The sequence below is a fragment of the Melozone crissalis genome, unplaced genomic scaffold (assembly GCF_028551555.1).
Source record: "Melozone crissalis strain CALT ecotype California unplaced genomic scaffold, PUWL_Pcris_2 ptg000033l_1, whole genome shotgun sequence".
Classification (NCBI taxonomy): Eukaryota; Metazoa; Chordata; class Aves; order Passeriformes; family Passerellidae; genus Melozone; species Melozone crissalis.
In genome coordinates this window covers 4,752,622-4,768,824 of record NW_026535811.1, presented here as the reverse complement: position 1 = coordinate 4,768,824, position 16,203 = coordinate 4,752,622, and the positions used below count along the sequence as shown (strand labels likewise).

The window sequence follows — 16,203 nt, the reverse complement described above, 5'->3', positions numbered from 1 at the left end:
AACATGTTCCACTATATAATCTAGTCTAACTTCCTATACATAAGTGTTAGTGGAATTTCACCAAGCTATCTACAATGTACCCAAAAATCAGAATTATTTTGTAGTATAACTTCCAAAAAGGCATCCATCTTAATGCAGCGATGCAAGAGATGGATGTTCCTTCATTTCTTGTGTGTGTAATTATCCTCACTGTTCGAAACATGTGCTAAATTTCCAGTTTTAATTTGTCTGGGTTTCATTCCCAGCCATTGGTTAATTTTATCCACTTGTCTCTCCTACATTCAATGTGGAAAAAAAAAATTATGCATGTCAAATTGAGAAATATGTGAAAAATATGGGTGTTAATAGCATCATTTTTGCACAACATTGGACTGAGAACTGTGGTGGCATGTCTGCATGTCTCCACCATAATCTCCTGTTTTCACTCACTACATCTTTTTGAAGCATGAACATTTTGGACTGAAATTCTGCTCATTCCCTCATAAAAAAAATGCAACTTCTTGAGCAGGTCTGAGCAGAATTCTGGCAGCTCTCACTGAATGATGGAGGGATGATTAGAAAAAACAGTTTTCCCCACAACTGCCCCCCACCATTCAGCACATTTTTAGGTATGACTTGAATGAAATGCAGCTGAGATTGACACCGCAGAGCCTGAAAGAGAGAGGCACAGCCCTCTGTGGAAGCATGTGCCCTTGTTATGGTTTTATTTTTTTATTTTGAGGTGAAGATTGATCAGTTGTTTATATTCAGGTTTTGAAGTGTGCCTATCACAACACAAATTAAGCAAACAATAAAAAGTCTAAAAACATATTTCATCATAAATAAAACGGGGCTGAATGTCAACAGTGGCACAAAGAGCACTCCCCAGTGGGTTTTTTAACAAAGTCCATCCTCACCCCACCCATCCTTTCAGGAAGAGCCTGGGTAAACAGAAAGACTTTCTAAGAGCACAGAAGGCCAACAAATTCAGCTTTTATGGGCTGAGTCTGGCAGTGAAATCTGTCATTGAGGACATTTTACTGACATCCTCCATCTGACATAAATCTGGAGCCACAAATCAGCAGATATCACCTCAGCTGCTGTGGTTTTACGTAATAAAGGGCAGAGGTCTTAGAAGTAGGTTAGGTAGCAAGTTGGAGGTGCAGCAGTTTGGTACAGGATGGATGATCTCATTTCTTGGGGTGGACCATGGGCAAAATCAATCTGTAACACATGTAAAAGCTCCAGGATAACAAAGCAGTGTGGGAAAGAGCTTGCTGAATAGGTGCAGTTGTGTCTAATTGAGGGCACTGCTGAGGAGGATGCAAGGTGTTTCTGCAGGCATAAAAACCAGACTGGCATTTGAGTGAACCATGGAGGAAAGAAAAGCCAGATATGAACTGCTTAAAAATCTTAAAGGCTTTTGTTCTGTTTGGAATTTTTTTCATGTATTTCTGAATCTTGAAATGGAGTCAGAGTTCAGATCCACTGCAGTTCTTTCTCCCTGCCTCCTCTAGAATGGAGTAGTGGGATCCAGCTCAAATTAGGCAGGTTTTTTCTACTCCTGTGAAAAATGAAAAAAAGAATTTAGGTTCATCAGGTTTATTTTTGAATCACTGAGGGCAGATTGTGCTACAAATTATAAGGTTTCTCTTTAATCAGAATGCACACTCTTTAGAATGGGGACCAGATTTTGCCTAATCTTCATAAATTGCCTATTGTAGAAGCCCATGATCTTGATCAGGAAATTTCAGTGCTGTCATAATTCAGAAAATAATAATGTACTAGTACTGAGCAAGGAACTCCAAACCCAAAGTGCCTTAGATTATGCTCGGGCTGATTTGAGGTTTCACGTGGAAACCAGCTAAAGCTGGATTGTATGAAATGGTTTCAGCCCCATGATCATCCCAGCTATTACCAAGTTTCTTGCTGGGTTATAACTTTACATAAATTCAGTGTTTGGTGTAAAATGCAGAGTGCTGTATTTCTCTGAAAAAGGTCTGAAGCAGATGGCCACATCTCCTGTGTTCCCAATCCAGCAGATTTATTTTTCACTCAAAGTCCCCCCCATTCAATCTGAGGGCAGCATTTTTAGACTTACTCAGATGTTAATGAGATTTGTTGTTGAGTTCTTCAGGCCTGGGATTTCAGTCCTTGAGAGCTGCACTTGATGTTCCTTGTGGGTCCCTTCCAGCTCAGAATATTCTGTGATCTGAATATTCCCCAAGGGAGTGTTATCAGCAGGCTTGGCACACCTCTTGGAGATGATGCTGTGCTGTGGTCCCGCTGAGACAGCTGGAACAGCTGCTTGTGGAGAGAAACTTGCCTGCAAAGCCACAAATGGATATAAGTTCAGTTTAATTGAGTTGCTGGGTGTGTGCTGGGCAGCAAGGCTGGTCTCCAAGGGTGGAGGAACAGCGCAGGCCAGCGTGGACCATCAGATTTCCATCTGTCTGATAAAGAGAGCTGAAATCTTGGAAGACATACTTTTCATTATTTATTTACTATTGCTGAAGGATGTCAAAAGATGTAGGCAATTAGAAGATAAGCTCTGAAGAGCTCCCAAATTGATTTTGCTCATGGTAGGTTGCTACAGAGATCTGTTGCAGTGGGAGAATGAGGGTCACCCCTTACACTCAATTGTGTTAACACTGAAAGCAGTGTTAACACAATTGTAAGGAAACCAAGAAACACTTCTCATAAAAAACCTGCAACTAGTTGTTCCTTATGACTGTTTCTGGATTACTGAGCAGATTTCATGATTGCTGGTGAACAGAAATGAATATTTAAGGTGATTCTCATGAAGAGCCTGGTGTGCTTGCTCACTGTAGGAAACTGCTGTGATATGTAGCAAGGCAATGGATGTGCTTAGAATCATAATAAGAGACATTTTCAGCTTTCTTAACAGATGATCTATGTGATAAGTGTCCAAGGACAGGAAGTACATATCTGTTTAACAGATAAGATTTTATGGGAATTTTTTCCTTGGGGTATTCTTTTTGCTTCCTTTTTTAGTTTGCTGAGCCACTGGTGGTTTAAATAAGGCATTTTAAAGAGGCTTTTAGAAGCAGTTGTTCTCCTTGCTGTGTAGGGGTGCTCTGTGTGGGTACAGAGAGTGGAATAAACTTCTTCATCTTTGTGTGGTCTCACTGCAAAGACAAATCCTGAGCTGTAGACGCTGGGTGTTGACTCAGTTGTGGCCATTGTCCAGCTGCCCCAGGCTGGGAGCAGTGTGTCCTCTCCTGTGCCCTTACAGCTGGACTTCAGAGCTGAAAAGATCACAGGCTTCTTGCAGCCAGAACATCTTACTAATGAAGGTGGTGTCTGGTCAGTTTGCTATTGCAGTTTTATTCCAGAGTCTGCTTCCTGTGGAAATTAAAGACCCCACTGGTTTATTATTGTATTCATATTCTTTCTGTTCCAGACCTAAATGAAATGTTGATAACCCTTGAAGTTGCTTACAAATGGCAGGAATTGCTTTTCCTTGCCTTTACTGTATCACACCTTTAGTGCTTTTAATTCAGCTCCTTCCTTTGTTCCTCATCCCCCACTGTGTTCCCCCATGGCCATGCTCATGGTTTGCTCTCTCTTTGAGAAGAGTTGTTTCTATAAAGAAAAACCTCTTAAAGCAGAGCATGGAAATAGCAAATTAAACTCTTTGGTGCACTGAGGATGAAAATGTTGTTCTAGGTCTGGCAAGTGGCTCAGCCATGTTTTACACTTTAAATTCTTAAGGCAAAATTGGAGTAGCTGTACTGCTGCTGAATCTATACTTTCACCCTTCTTTCAGCAAAGGAGAAAAGTAGTATCAGAACATGGTGATGGGAGAGGTTTGGCCCCAAAGAGTCTGATTGATGGCTAAATCAAAATTTAGTTGCTTTTAATGTTTAAATATTTGCAAAACTAACATTATCTGTACTTGATTTTATAAGTGCAGAACTCTGGCTTTTTTCTGTGCTCATGGCTGCCCTGCTAACTTAAATACGTGACTGTGTAAAGAGGGGAGGCTTCTTAACCATGATGTGTCAGACCACTGCAAAAAGCAAAGTAAATGAATGTCCTGACTGGGTCTGGCACATGTTAGCTTCCTAATTCACTTTCCCTGCTCAAAAAGATAAGAGGAATGCAGGCCTCTCCCTTTATCTCCTACAGTAATAACCTCAGCAAAGATTTGAATGGGACACAGGATTATTAGGATTTTAAGGTCTTGCTTTCCTTTTCAAGCAGGATGAAACTAAATGTAATCTGTTGGGGCAGATGAATACAATGGGTTCTCAGCTGTAGGCTTTCATCACAGCAGAGATCTTGTGTGATTTGGCCTGGCAGGGCTCCGGGCTCACAAACATTTTGTGGGTGTCAGATGTTTGGCACTCAGAACCACCCACTGCTGTCATACTTGTGTCTCTTTGCTTTCTAGTCTTTAAAATGTAGAATTCTGTCACTGTTTTCAGCATGTGATGTTTAGAGGAGACTAATGAAAAGCTGCTTTGCTGAGTCCAGTTTCAGTTATGTGGGCTTGATCAAGTCTGCTCAAATCCTGTGAGTGCTCCAACAGGATCATGGTGCAGGCTAGGAGGATATTTGCTCAGCTATAGAGCTGGGCTTTTATGGACTTGGTGTTTTCTAGGAGCCAGTGTGGTGTGGCTGCTGCTTTCACAGGGACTATTTTCTCGAGTTCTTCTCTGAGAAAGAAAAGAAAACCAGGGTTTGAAATGATGCATCTCAACTTCACAGAATATTTTCACAACAGCACATGGAGCAGCCACTGTAGCCATGCTTACTTTGCCCAAGAAAACTGCTTTCTGTGACTTTTTTCAGTGTCCAACATGCCATAGCACCAATGTGTCTCTGTTGCAGGCTGTCCTACCAGAGGAACGATGATGATGATGAAGAAGCCGCCAGGGAACGGCGCCGGCGGGCTCGGCAGGAGAGGCTGAGGCAAAAGGAGGAAGGAGATCTCTCAGGAGAAGCAACAGAGAAATCTGACGTCAATGCCCAGAACAGGTAAATGTCTGATGTTGTTTACTGACAAGGCAATGGTAGTTTTTGTTCAGAGTAGAGAAGGGCCTGGAAGAGGTTTGCTGTGGTGCTTGAGTTTGAAGTGCTGGGTTTGGCCATCCTTAAACTGGAGAAGGACCTCACACAGTGAGGATCAGCCTGGCTGTGTCTGTGTGGTAGGGTGGGAGCATCCCACATCTGGCTCATGGCGCATATCCAGGTATCCTCAAGGCTGTCTGTGGGGTAATTCAGCCAGAGCTCATGGAGGCTCTCAGGAATGGGTGCATCTGGCCTCACAAAACACCACAGCTCTGGTTCTGCTCACAGGGGTCGTGGCACCATGGGGGCACCCAGTCCTCAAGCTTTGGCTGCAATACACCTGCAAGGTGCTGGGTGTGAGCTCCAGAGCACAGCCCTCACCTGGCATTGTCAATGTCACACAGGTATAAAGAGCAGAAAAGCTCATGGAAGGAGGTGACACTTGAAATTGTGGAATCATCCAAGTTGGAAGAGGCCTTTAGGATCATCAAGTCCAACCATCAACCCAGACACTGCTGGCCCCTAAAGCTTTACACCATCACTCCTATCACCACCCACCACAAAGCTGAGTGGACTCCCTGTCCATCCAGAGATGGCCTTCCTGTCTGTCCATCATTTGTTTAGTTCATACAAAGATTAATAGAAATAATATACCCAGATTTCCAGTGGCCATAACACAACCAATAGAAAAAACCCAAATTGTGATGGCAAGTGCTAATAGATCAGTATCTATTATTATCATAAACTGCACAAGAAGCAATTTATTTAAGGCAAGGAGAATGAATGTAGATAACAAAACAGCAGCTAAATTTTGAAGTGTGTAACCTGTTGAGTTTTCCACCTGTGGAATGACGATACAAGCTTTTTTCCTAGAAAGACTGAAGTGCATATGTTGTTAGAAAGACTTTTTGTGGGTTGTGTTTTTTAATGCAAGCCTGTCCCTTTCGCCCAGCGTGGCAGGAGAGGAAAGCAAGCGCTCCTTGGACGATGAAGCCGCGTTGCTGGAGAGGCTGGCGAGGCGGGAGGAGAGGCGCCAGAAGCGCCTGCAGGAGGCCCTGGAACGGCAGAAGGAATTGGACCCCACGATCACAGACGGGAGCTTGTCAGCGCCCAGCAGGAGAGAAGTGAACAACGTGGAAGAAAACGCGACCACGGGGAAAGAGGAGACTGAAACAGTTACCAAATCCTACCAGAGGAACAACTGGAGGCAAGATGGGGAAGAAGAGGGGAAAAAAGAAGAAAAAGACAAGGAGGAGGAGAAACCAAAGGAGGAGGAAAATCAGGTAGATGTGACAGCAGAAAAACCCACTGATAAAGAAGAGGCAGTAACTGTAAATGCAGAGGAACACAAAGCAGAGAATGATACAAATGCTGTGCCAGAGGGGATGCAAAGTGTAGCTGATGCTGCAGATAAAGAGAAGCTCAGGGATGAGGAAAAGGCTGAGCAAGAAAGGAAGGAAGCAGAAGAAAAGGAAAGGTTAAAAGCAGAGGAGGAAAAGAGGGCAGCTGAGGAGAGGGCAAAGGCAGAGGAGGAAAAGAGGGCAGCTGAGGAAAAACAGAGAGCAGAGGAAGAAAAGAGGGCAGCTGAAGAGAGGGCAAAGGCAGAGGAGGAGAGGAGGGCAGCTGAGGAAAGGGAAAGGGCTAAAGCTGAAGAGGAGAGGAGGGCAGCTGAGGAAAAACAGAAAGCAGAGGAGGAAAGGAGGGCAGCTGAGGAGAGGGCAAAGGCAGAAGAGGAAAAGAGGGCAGCTGAGGAAAAGGCTAAGCTAGAGGCAGAGAAATTAAAGGAAAAACAAAAGATGGAAGAACAGAAAATAGAAGAAGAAAAACGTCAAGCAGCTGCCTTAAAAAAACAGGTACAGTAAGCATTTTGCACCAAAATAAGACACCTGTGGTTTGTGTGAAATGTAATGCAAGAAAAGATTGAATTGGAATTTCGTCACAGATCTAGTCCTGTATGAAGTTACTAACACTTGTGCTGTTGCTCTCTATTTTTAAAAATAAATCCCCTCCTGCTTACCAATAATTCGGTGCACAACAGGCCTGACCTCACCCCATCCTTCAGAGAAAACCTTGAATGTTCAGACCTCTGCATGTGCTTTTGCTGCCTTTTTTCCCCCTCAGCTGCTATAAAAACTGGCCTAATGCAGTAACCCATGAGGTGGAGGCAGACACATTGGCAGAAAATATTATGAGCACCTGTTGAAGTGTGTAAGGAATGCTGTGTGCTAAATGCAATCACAAGAAAAGATTCTGTATTGGGACACGTGAGCATGATGCCACACCAGGGAGAAAGGCCCAAAGGGGGGAAATTGGGAGGATTTGGAGAGGGTGGAGGGGGCACAGCTGCACACAGAGGTGCGGGCACAGCAGCACTTGATGGAGTGGTGGCTGCACACTGGATTGGTACGTGAACACAGCGTGGAGAAACAAAAAATGCAAACAGGTGCAATGTTTTTTTGTTAAAAAATAAATAAATTATTGAAAACCCAAAAACAAAGGAGGAAGAAAAAGTGGAAGCTAAAAAGGAAAAGCTGCCAGAAGAGAAGCCCCAAGCTACCTCCGTACAAGATCAGGTAACTCATAAAGCACTGATGTACATGTGATAGGGAAACTAGAGATATGAAAACAAATAAGGCACCTATAAGTGAATGTTGATTCTTCAGCAAAGTACTTAAGCTTGTGCTCCACTTCAAGAACATGGGTAATCCTGCTGAAATAAATAGGGATGAAGCTCCTTAAGTGCTTAAAATTAAGTAAATTCTTAAGTAGTTTGTTCTTTTGGGGCTTTAGGACCAATTCCTGTTTGTCTTAAAACAAATGTTTCAGGAAACTCAGTTCAGTCAACAACACAAGTATGGTTTTCCCTCTGGGGATGAATTTTTCAGGACAGCGTCAACTAATCATCCTTCTCTGGTTTCCTCTCACTTTACTGTGAACTTTTTCCCTATGAACAAAACCTACTCTAATCATCATCATCATAATTAATAATAATAATCATAATGATAACAATAATCTAGGCCCTTTGGCCAGCAGACTGCCTTAACTAATAATTCCCCTGCAAGCTGCAACACCCCATGATGTAAACTGTGCATACCCAAGATTCTTCTTTTGTTTTGAAGAGAAAAACCCACCAAAATTACTGCATTGCATTTCCACTGTAAACACAGGAGCTGGTGCCATGGTGTTTTACTGTATGGTAAGTAAATAAGATTTGGGGACCATTTGCTCTTCAGGGTACACTGGACACAGGGAGCCATGCTCAGTGCTGTGCAGTGGTCTTGGGTCAGTGCAGCAGATCTCAAACCAGTCCCTGATCCTGGTTAGGGGAGACTGCTCAGAGCCTTGGAAATTTGGACCCATTTGGGTTCAGACAGGTCTGTGTGGCTTAAAGGGAGCCACAGCACAGATTTCTGTCTATCCAGTAGATTGGGACCATTGAGGGCTGTGGAGGGTCCACTGCAGGGTCCTTAGCTCGCAGATGAGTTTGGAATATGCTTAGCTCACCCTCAGAGAGCAGCGTAAATAGCTGCACAAAAAAAGGGATGGATTATATTAAGACAGAATAAATTTCCATTATTCACTTTTGCATGCAGTCTTTGAATATCACAAGTAAATGTAAAGAGGAGTCTGTAGCTGACCACAGAGTTTGATTTGTGGGAACTCGAGACACAGTTGTCCTGCTTGTTCTTTTGGAGAACTTGGCCAGCTCTCCTGGAGCTCTCATCATGTTTTCAAACCCTACCCACTGGGTGGATTATTCCAGGAAATTGGCAAGACTTAGGAAAGTTACTTGTGATTTTTAGTGTTTCCATCTTTGGATGCTGAAGCTGAGAAAACTTAATAGAATCCCACTTCTAGTGCAGTGCTTAATACCCATCCTGAACATTCAAAATGTCTTGAAAATCTCAGTTGTTGCTTCTTTACCTGTGAACAAAAATTGATGACCAGGCAAGATCAGGCTCCCATCTCCACTTTTCCCCCCTCTTTTCAGGACACACAAATTCAGTGAGGTCTCTTTCTGAATGTGCATGCAGCTGAGAGGATGCCAGTGTTCCATGAACAAGACCCTGGGGGAACAGAATGTATCTGCATAATCAGGTTTTGCTTTTGCTTTGGACCTCGGAGTTCAGGTTTTTTGATTAATTTGGCAAGAAAAAATTTGTCTCTTTTTCTGAACTTCTGCACAGTTTTTCGTTCTTGAAAGTGACCTGAGAAGCTCACAAGACCAAGCTTTCTCATGATGTGAGACTCCTGGTATTTCCTGCTTCCAGTTTGGCCAGACATGCTGCAGCAGTTGCTTTTCTCATGGTGTTTGGGGGTGGCAGCTGACTCCACAGGGGAGCCCCAGACCCAGATGCCCACAGCTTTTAACTCCCCAAATAACTGAGCCCAAGTGAGGAATCAGGTCTGCCAGATGGGCCCCAGCCTCAGTAACTGTTTTGCTTCAGTCTGAAGGTGTTCAAATTCAAGATTTAGAAATCTCAGCTCTCAAATAATAGCATAAAAATTGAACAGAAAAGAGGCAGTATGGAAAAAGATAAAAATATAGATATAAATTTGGAAATTTGTTAACTATGCCTTTGGTCATGTTGTAGCTTGATATCACGATTTGTGAGATTTATCACGTGAGCTATTTCAGTTCAGGTAATATCACCTGTCTGCTCCAAGTGGAGTCCTTTCTGAATTTAGCAGAAGCTGAATTAGTCTGTAATTAGGCAGTGAGACAAAGTTAAAAGAATTTATTTTGTTGTCTGTCTTTGAGATACAAAGGATGCTGCTTCTTTGCTAATCAATCTCTGCTTTGGTGTTAAAATTAGCAGGAGAAGGATTGAGCCCAAAAGATGTGATTACAGAAATGTTTCTGTATTATCTTGTTTTGCCATCTTTTTGAATGAAGAGGCCAAGCTGTGTTAATGGTTTTCTCAAATGCAGACACATTGTCATAAATCATACTGGCTTCTGAAATGCTATTTCCTAACCTATTAATTTTTAAACTATACTGTTTTAATATTGGTTTTCTCAGTGGTTTCAATTAAGATGTAAGAGATACAACCCTCCCCAGTGGACCTGAATCCATAAGGCAGCTGGAAGTGTTGGCTTTTTAAATAAGACTTAGGAAGGTCCTGATGAAAATCTCAGCAAAAGGAAATCTTATGCTCTCAAAACCCCAGGACAGACATCCTGGCACAAGGAATCTTGCACCATCAGCACTGCCTGTTTCAGCATCACCCTGAGTGGGGCTGAAGGGCTGGGACATTGCTGCTGTGAACGTGATCACCCATTTGAGTTGGGAAGGCCCACAAGATGATCCTGCTGTCTGGTGGCATTCAGCAGGATAAATGAACAGCCCTGCTTGTCCCAGCCCAGCAGGACCATTCCTTGAGGCCCTCTCTTGCAGCATCATGGCCAAAGAATGCATGGCCATGGAAGCTGAGCTCCCCTCCTGTCCCTCAGGGAGCTGCTGCCAGGCCTTGCTGGCAGGATAGGGTGGGAAAATCTGCTCTCAGAGCAGAGCAAATCCCTCTGTTGGTTGTGCCGAACATCCCCCAGCAGCAGCAAATTTGCTGAAGTGATTTAAGCATCCTGTGCTCACTTCTAACATGTGCTGCCATGGTGGCATCCACTGCTTAGCTTCTCTGAGCAGCAAACTGGCCTCAGGTAGAGTCAGGCTCTGACTCTGGGGCTTCACTCTGCACCAGCCTTAGGAGCATCTTGGCTTTGAAGGCTCTGAACTCATCCTTTGTAGGTAAAGATTTTGCTTCTCCAAGAGTTGAGATGAATGGATGCTCTTCCTCTTTGATGAGGAAGAACAGAAATTTCTTTTGATTTGGGGTGTGAAGCAGTGTTCTACTTTTTCATTTCAAGGTACATGTTAAGACACCTTTAAGAGCAGCTGTGTTGCAGACAGGAAAGTTACAGAAGTTCTTTATCTTTCTAGTTAGCAAATGGGATTGCAACAGGCTTCCAAAGTGTTTATTTTCTAAAGGCCTCCATTTGAATTCTACACAGAAGGTATTTCTTCTTCCTTCAGCACAGAGCTGGGGAAAGCAAATAAATATTTTGGAGGTAAATGTTTCATGTGCTGTTGGAAGTTGGTTTTGGCTGTTAGTCTTAACTAACAGAGAATATTTCTACCTGAGGATGCTAACTTGAATCAGTTCACTTTCTCCTTTACCAGCATCTAGCCATGACTCAGCATGCTGGGGTCAGGCCATCTGTGGTATTCATAAATACTTCAAGCTCATAACTCTGAAGAAATACTGGAGAATTAAATTTATGCACAAAATATTCTTGATTACTACTAAGAATCATAAGACAAAACTTTTTTAAGGATAAAGGGAACTTTTACTCATGTTTTCCAGAGCCTTTCCTTCTTCACAGGTTTAAGTATTCATGTCTGATAATGCTACCCATGACCAGCCCCAGGCAGGACTGTGCTTTTTATCAGAGTATTTTGCTCTGATATCAAGATGATTTTGTGTTTTGGCCATTATTCTTGCAGTAATGAAGTTTCCCTCTGCTGTGACACTGAAAAGAGCATAAACTTTGTCAAACAAGCTTGACATTTGTTGGAGGTTATGTGTTATTTTTATTGCACCAATGCCCTGAACCTGGCACCAAAAAAGTGTTGGCAAGTCCCAGAGAGTTGGCAACCCACAATCTTAAGAAGCAAGAGGTGAATGATGCTGCAGTGGGAGGAAGAGTTGGGGGTGCAGTTGCGGAGTGAAGCAGTGTGGTGGCATGATCCTATGGCCACAGCCAACTTTGACTTGATTTTTCCAAAATATTATTAGAAGACTGATAATATAATTTTCAAGATGTTTGGACCTGGAATTCAGGTCAGGACAGCAAAGAGAGAGTTGATCACAATTTAGAGCTTTGCAGACTACTTCTGCCCTACAGCACATAAACAGTTTGAAGACGGTTCCCAATCTTGCCAAGAAATTTGTATTTCTCAGCTGTTATTTAGAATGCCTCATTCTGACATTTTTTTTTCTTCTTTTTTGTTGTGTCTTGTGTTTTTTTCTGTGATTTGTGCTGTCTTCTGAGCAGGATGACAAAGGTAAAGCCCCCAAAGAGGAAATGAAAAGTGTCTGGGATCGCAAGAAGGGCGCTCCTGAACAGAAGGCGCAGAATGGGGAACGGGAACCCCCTGCCTCCAAACTGAAACCCACTGAGAATGCTTTTGGGTGAGTGACACAGGAGAACTGGGCTTGCTGGTGCTACAGGGGCCACCTATGGGGCTCTGAGTGGAGGAACTGGGCTGGCACCATCAGTAGTGGCTCAGGTGTTCCCTGGGTTCTGCAGTTTCTGAGCTGTCCCCACTCTGCTGCAGGAACAAAATGAAGTCCTGAAAGCAGATGGAAATGGCCTTGCTCTCCCAGCAGAGACAAGAGGCTTGGTTTTGTTCTGCTAGAGCTTTGCTGCCTTATTTCTAATATCTACACAGAGGCCAAAAGTGACAAAACCCTATATTTTGTGTTCTCCAATTTTTTTAGCCCAATCTCAACTTTTACTGTAGTAACGTATTTCCAATTACTCACCTATCTTTAATTAGCAGAATAAAGCACAATCCAGTTGTGCTTTATGTGCTTTCTCAAATGTCCAAGAGAGAAGCTCTTTCTCTCTTAATTTCAAGGCAAACATTGAAATTAATGGCTTCTCTAGAAAAGTGTTTTTCAAGTTAGGTAAAAACCTCTCCTAGCCAAAATAATATTTTTTCTTTTTTTTTTCCCCCTTCCTTTTTATAATCTGTGTCACAGTTTGATTCTTTTTAAAGGAAATATTTGGCTCGTGGTTATATCGGGAAATTCAAAGAAGGTAACATTTTTCTAGTGAAAATTTAATTTAAAAAGATCCTGCCTGCTAAAAGCGTGGGATAGATGAAATAGAAATGAAATTCTTCCTTTCAGCAGGAAACCAGTAATGAGTAGGTTAGAAATCAAAATTTTTCTCCTTTTGCATCTCTCTTCCTCTTTTACATTGACACAGGCAAGGGAAAGGTTAAGCTCTCCAGGCACTTTGAGAAATCTGAGCATGGCAGCTGGGATTTGCTGTTGTATCTCAGCATTCCCCTCATGATTCTGCCGGGAAAAACAAACTTTCTCAAAATAAAATGCAGTTCAAAAGACCCTGGAGACACCCTGACCTCAGGCCAAAAGACAGGCAGTGATGGAGATGGAACAGCAGGAAATTGGCCTTGCTCAAAACTTGGGTCACATCATCAGTAACGACAATGATTTTCTAAAAATATTTTTGATGTGTTTTCATTTGCTTTATTTCCTGTGGGAGAGAGGCATTAGTGGCAAAATGTAGATTTGAGTTTCCACTCCTTTTTTTTTTGTTTGGATTTTTTTTGTTTGTTTGTTTTGTTTTGTTTTTTGTTCTTCTGTTTCATGAAGTTGTGAAGAACCCTGTTCAGTGACCCTTTATCAGCTGAGTAGAAGATTGGGGTTGGCAGCATCAGCAGAGGTGCCAATGTTTGTTGGGTTGTTAGGTATGAATTAGGGCTATTTTATAATGAACTGCCCCTACAGAGTTGGGCTTTGTCTGGAACTGTCCAGACAAAGGGGCAGGGAAGGGGTAGGGAGCCACCAACCAGGTACAGGAGAGGAGGTCGGGGTAGAGGGCATCCTTTGAATCTGCCAATCCCTTGATGCCCTTCTGGAATTCCAGGACCGACAGTGGGGAGAAAGGAGAGGTGATTGATACACCTGGGAGGGAATCTTCAGGGAGGGACTAGAGCTTCTCGGATAAACCCTGAAATGACAGCATGGCCCCATTGTCACTGTTCTTGCCTTCCCAGGCGCTCCGGTGCGAAGGGCGCCGCGGAGGAGGCGAAGCCGGGCGTGGAGGCCCTGAAGAGGTTGGAGGATCAGCGGCGCCGCCGGGGTGAGAGTGAGAGCGAGGAGCTGGAGAAGCTGAAGGAGAAGCAGCAGGAGGCGGCGGCAGAGCTGGGCGAGCTGAAGAAAAAGCGGGAGGAGCGCCGGAAAGTCCTGGAGGAAGAGGAGCAGAAGAAGAAGCAGGAGGAGGCTGAGAGGAAAATCAGAGAGGAGGTGAGTGTGAAGTACGGAGTGTTGCACTTGGGTTTATTCCATTATTACTTGTGGTGTTTTTATATACTTGTGGTATTTTTAGGGTGCCCTGTGGCAGCAAGGAAATGACGAATCTGACTCTATGTTCTTAGAAGGATAAAGTATTATGTTACTATATTATATTAAAGTATGTTATGCTAAATTATACTAAAGAAAGGATACTTACAGAAGGCTTAACAAGATAATAATGAAAAACTCATTACTCTCTAGAGCCTCGACACAGCTGGACTGTGATTGGTCATCAAGTCAAAACAATTCGCATGAAACTAATCAAACAATGGCCAGTTGATAAACAGTGCTTATATCACATTCCAAAGCAACAAAGCACAAAAAAAGCAAATCGAGTAATTATTGTTTTCATTTTTCTCTAAGATTTTTCGGCTTCCCGGGAGGAAAAAATCCTAGCAAAGGGATTTTTCAGAAAATATGATAGTAACAATTACTATTTTACTTTCACTCTCCTTGCGTTAGTCAACAGCTCTTTGCAGCATTGTCTAGTGAAGACCTGAGGTAAAACATGCAACATCCAGGTGATGCAGTGCTGGATTTTTCCCCAGCCAGCTCCCAGCTCCATGACAGGAGTGGGCTGTTCCCAGAAAGCAGCACAGTCTGGGATACACCTGTGGGGCTTTATCTCTGCAACACAAGCTGATAATCCTCAAGAGCAGGAGCAAGGACAAGAGAGAGGTCTTTAGTATGGTTTCCAAAAGGATTTATTCTATGGAAGGGTCAGGGACCAAAAAACACAGAACACAGGTGTGGAGGGGATTTTAAACGGGGGCAGTTCAAGGGGAGGGGATAAATCAGAAGCTAATCTGAGATATCCTGGGCAGGGGTAAAAGGCATGGTTCACAAAAGCATCTTTCAAAGAGGGAAGGGCCACATGGACATGGAAGGGAGGGTTGGGCCATATGGACTAATGGGAGGTCTCACTTTAGGGGATTTCTGAAGGGGAATTCCAAGCAGGACATTGGCACCAGGTAGGATTGACAGGGAGCTCAGGGTAGATTGACAATGGAGTGATGGGAGGGTATAATTTGGACCAAACCATTAACTTAGGAAATAACAGAACATACCATTAGGAGTAAAAACACACCACAACACCCAGGGTATGAAAAAATGTTCTAATTCTAGCCTTAGGACAGACAGGGCTCTAAAATCTGTTTTTATGAGTCAGGATTTCCTCAGAGATAGCTGCAAATTTCTTATTTTCTTGGGGATTCAGAATCTTGGGGCAGTGCTATAGCCACAGTTTTTTTTTTTTTTAGTACCTTATACAGATTGAATTACAAAGTGCATGTCAAAATTTATCTGCTGCATATGGGCTGGAATGCTAATGTTATATATAGTTACAATGGGCTAGATCTCATTAGGGAGATATTCTTGTCTATTTAAATATTGAGTATCCAACACATCTGTTTTCTTGTACTTCCTCTGCCAAGGGATTCTACAAATAGGATTTCCAAGTCTCTGGTGCATCATTTAGGAATCCTAGTTGTTTGGAAAACAAATGGTAAATGAATAATACCGATAGTATCTGGCAGCTGAATGCCAATTCCTTTAATGCTCTGAGCTCTTTGCAGCAGAACTCAGCAGATGCCAAGATTGCACAATGCCCCAAGACTGCACAGACCCCACTGACCAGTGCTCACACTGGTGTTGCTTTGAGGGCTCATGGTTTGACTTGTGGCTCGTGAAGCAAAACTCATCTCTGGAGGGAGATCTGCAAGCGTTTAATCTTGGGTTTCTTGGCCACCTACTGATTTTTTCATGTTAAATATTAACCTTGGCACAATGAGTGTCAGAGTACAGGGACACGAGAACAATACCAATATGACACATGAGAATACTGAGAAACTGAGCTTGAGCCTTTTTCTCTGTTTAAGTGGAACTCTATGGCAGTAAATTTGGTGACTTTACCGTGAGGAGCCACTAGAGCAGCACACTCTAATTGTCTTCCCGGCATGGATTGGCATTAACACCTTTAAAAATTTCAGGCAGATCACTGAACTGTTTCAACTGGCATAAAAACCTGTATTTAGAAATATCTGGTAAATGTTTGCAGGGCTGCACAGCCCTGTGGTGGTGATGT

General features: G+C 43.0%; 1 protein-coding gene across 6 annotated transcripts in view; it reads left to right on the top strand.

Annotated features, from left to right (window-relative positions):
- The window catches only part of CALD1 (caldesmon 1), a 162,703-nt gene that overhangs the window by 132,084 nt on the left and 14,416 nt on the right, over positions 1-16,203 (top strand). For 4 of the 6 annotated variants that reach the window (XM_054282116.1, XM_054282115.1, XM_054282119.1 and 1 more), the window contains 4 exons: positions 4,837-4,983; positions 5,951-6,299; positions 12,070-12,206; positions 13,823-14,072. In XM_054282116.1, coding sequence (XP_054138091.1) covers positions 4,837-4,983; positions 5,951-6,299; positions 12,070-12,206; positions 13,823-14,072 — 883 coding nt within the window. Of the gene's footprint in view, positions 1-4,836; positions 4,984-5,950; positions 6,870-7,514; positions 7,602-12,069; positions 12,207-13,822; positions 14,073-16,203 lie in introns of all 6 variants that reach the window. The other 2 variants (XM_054282121.1, XM_054282118.1) reach the window with 2 other exon arrangements.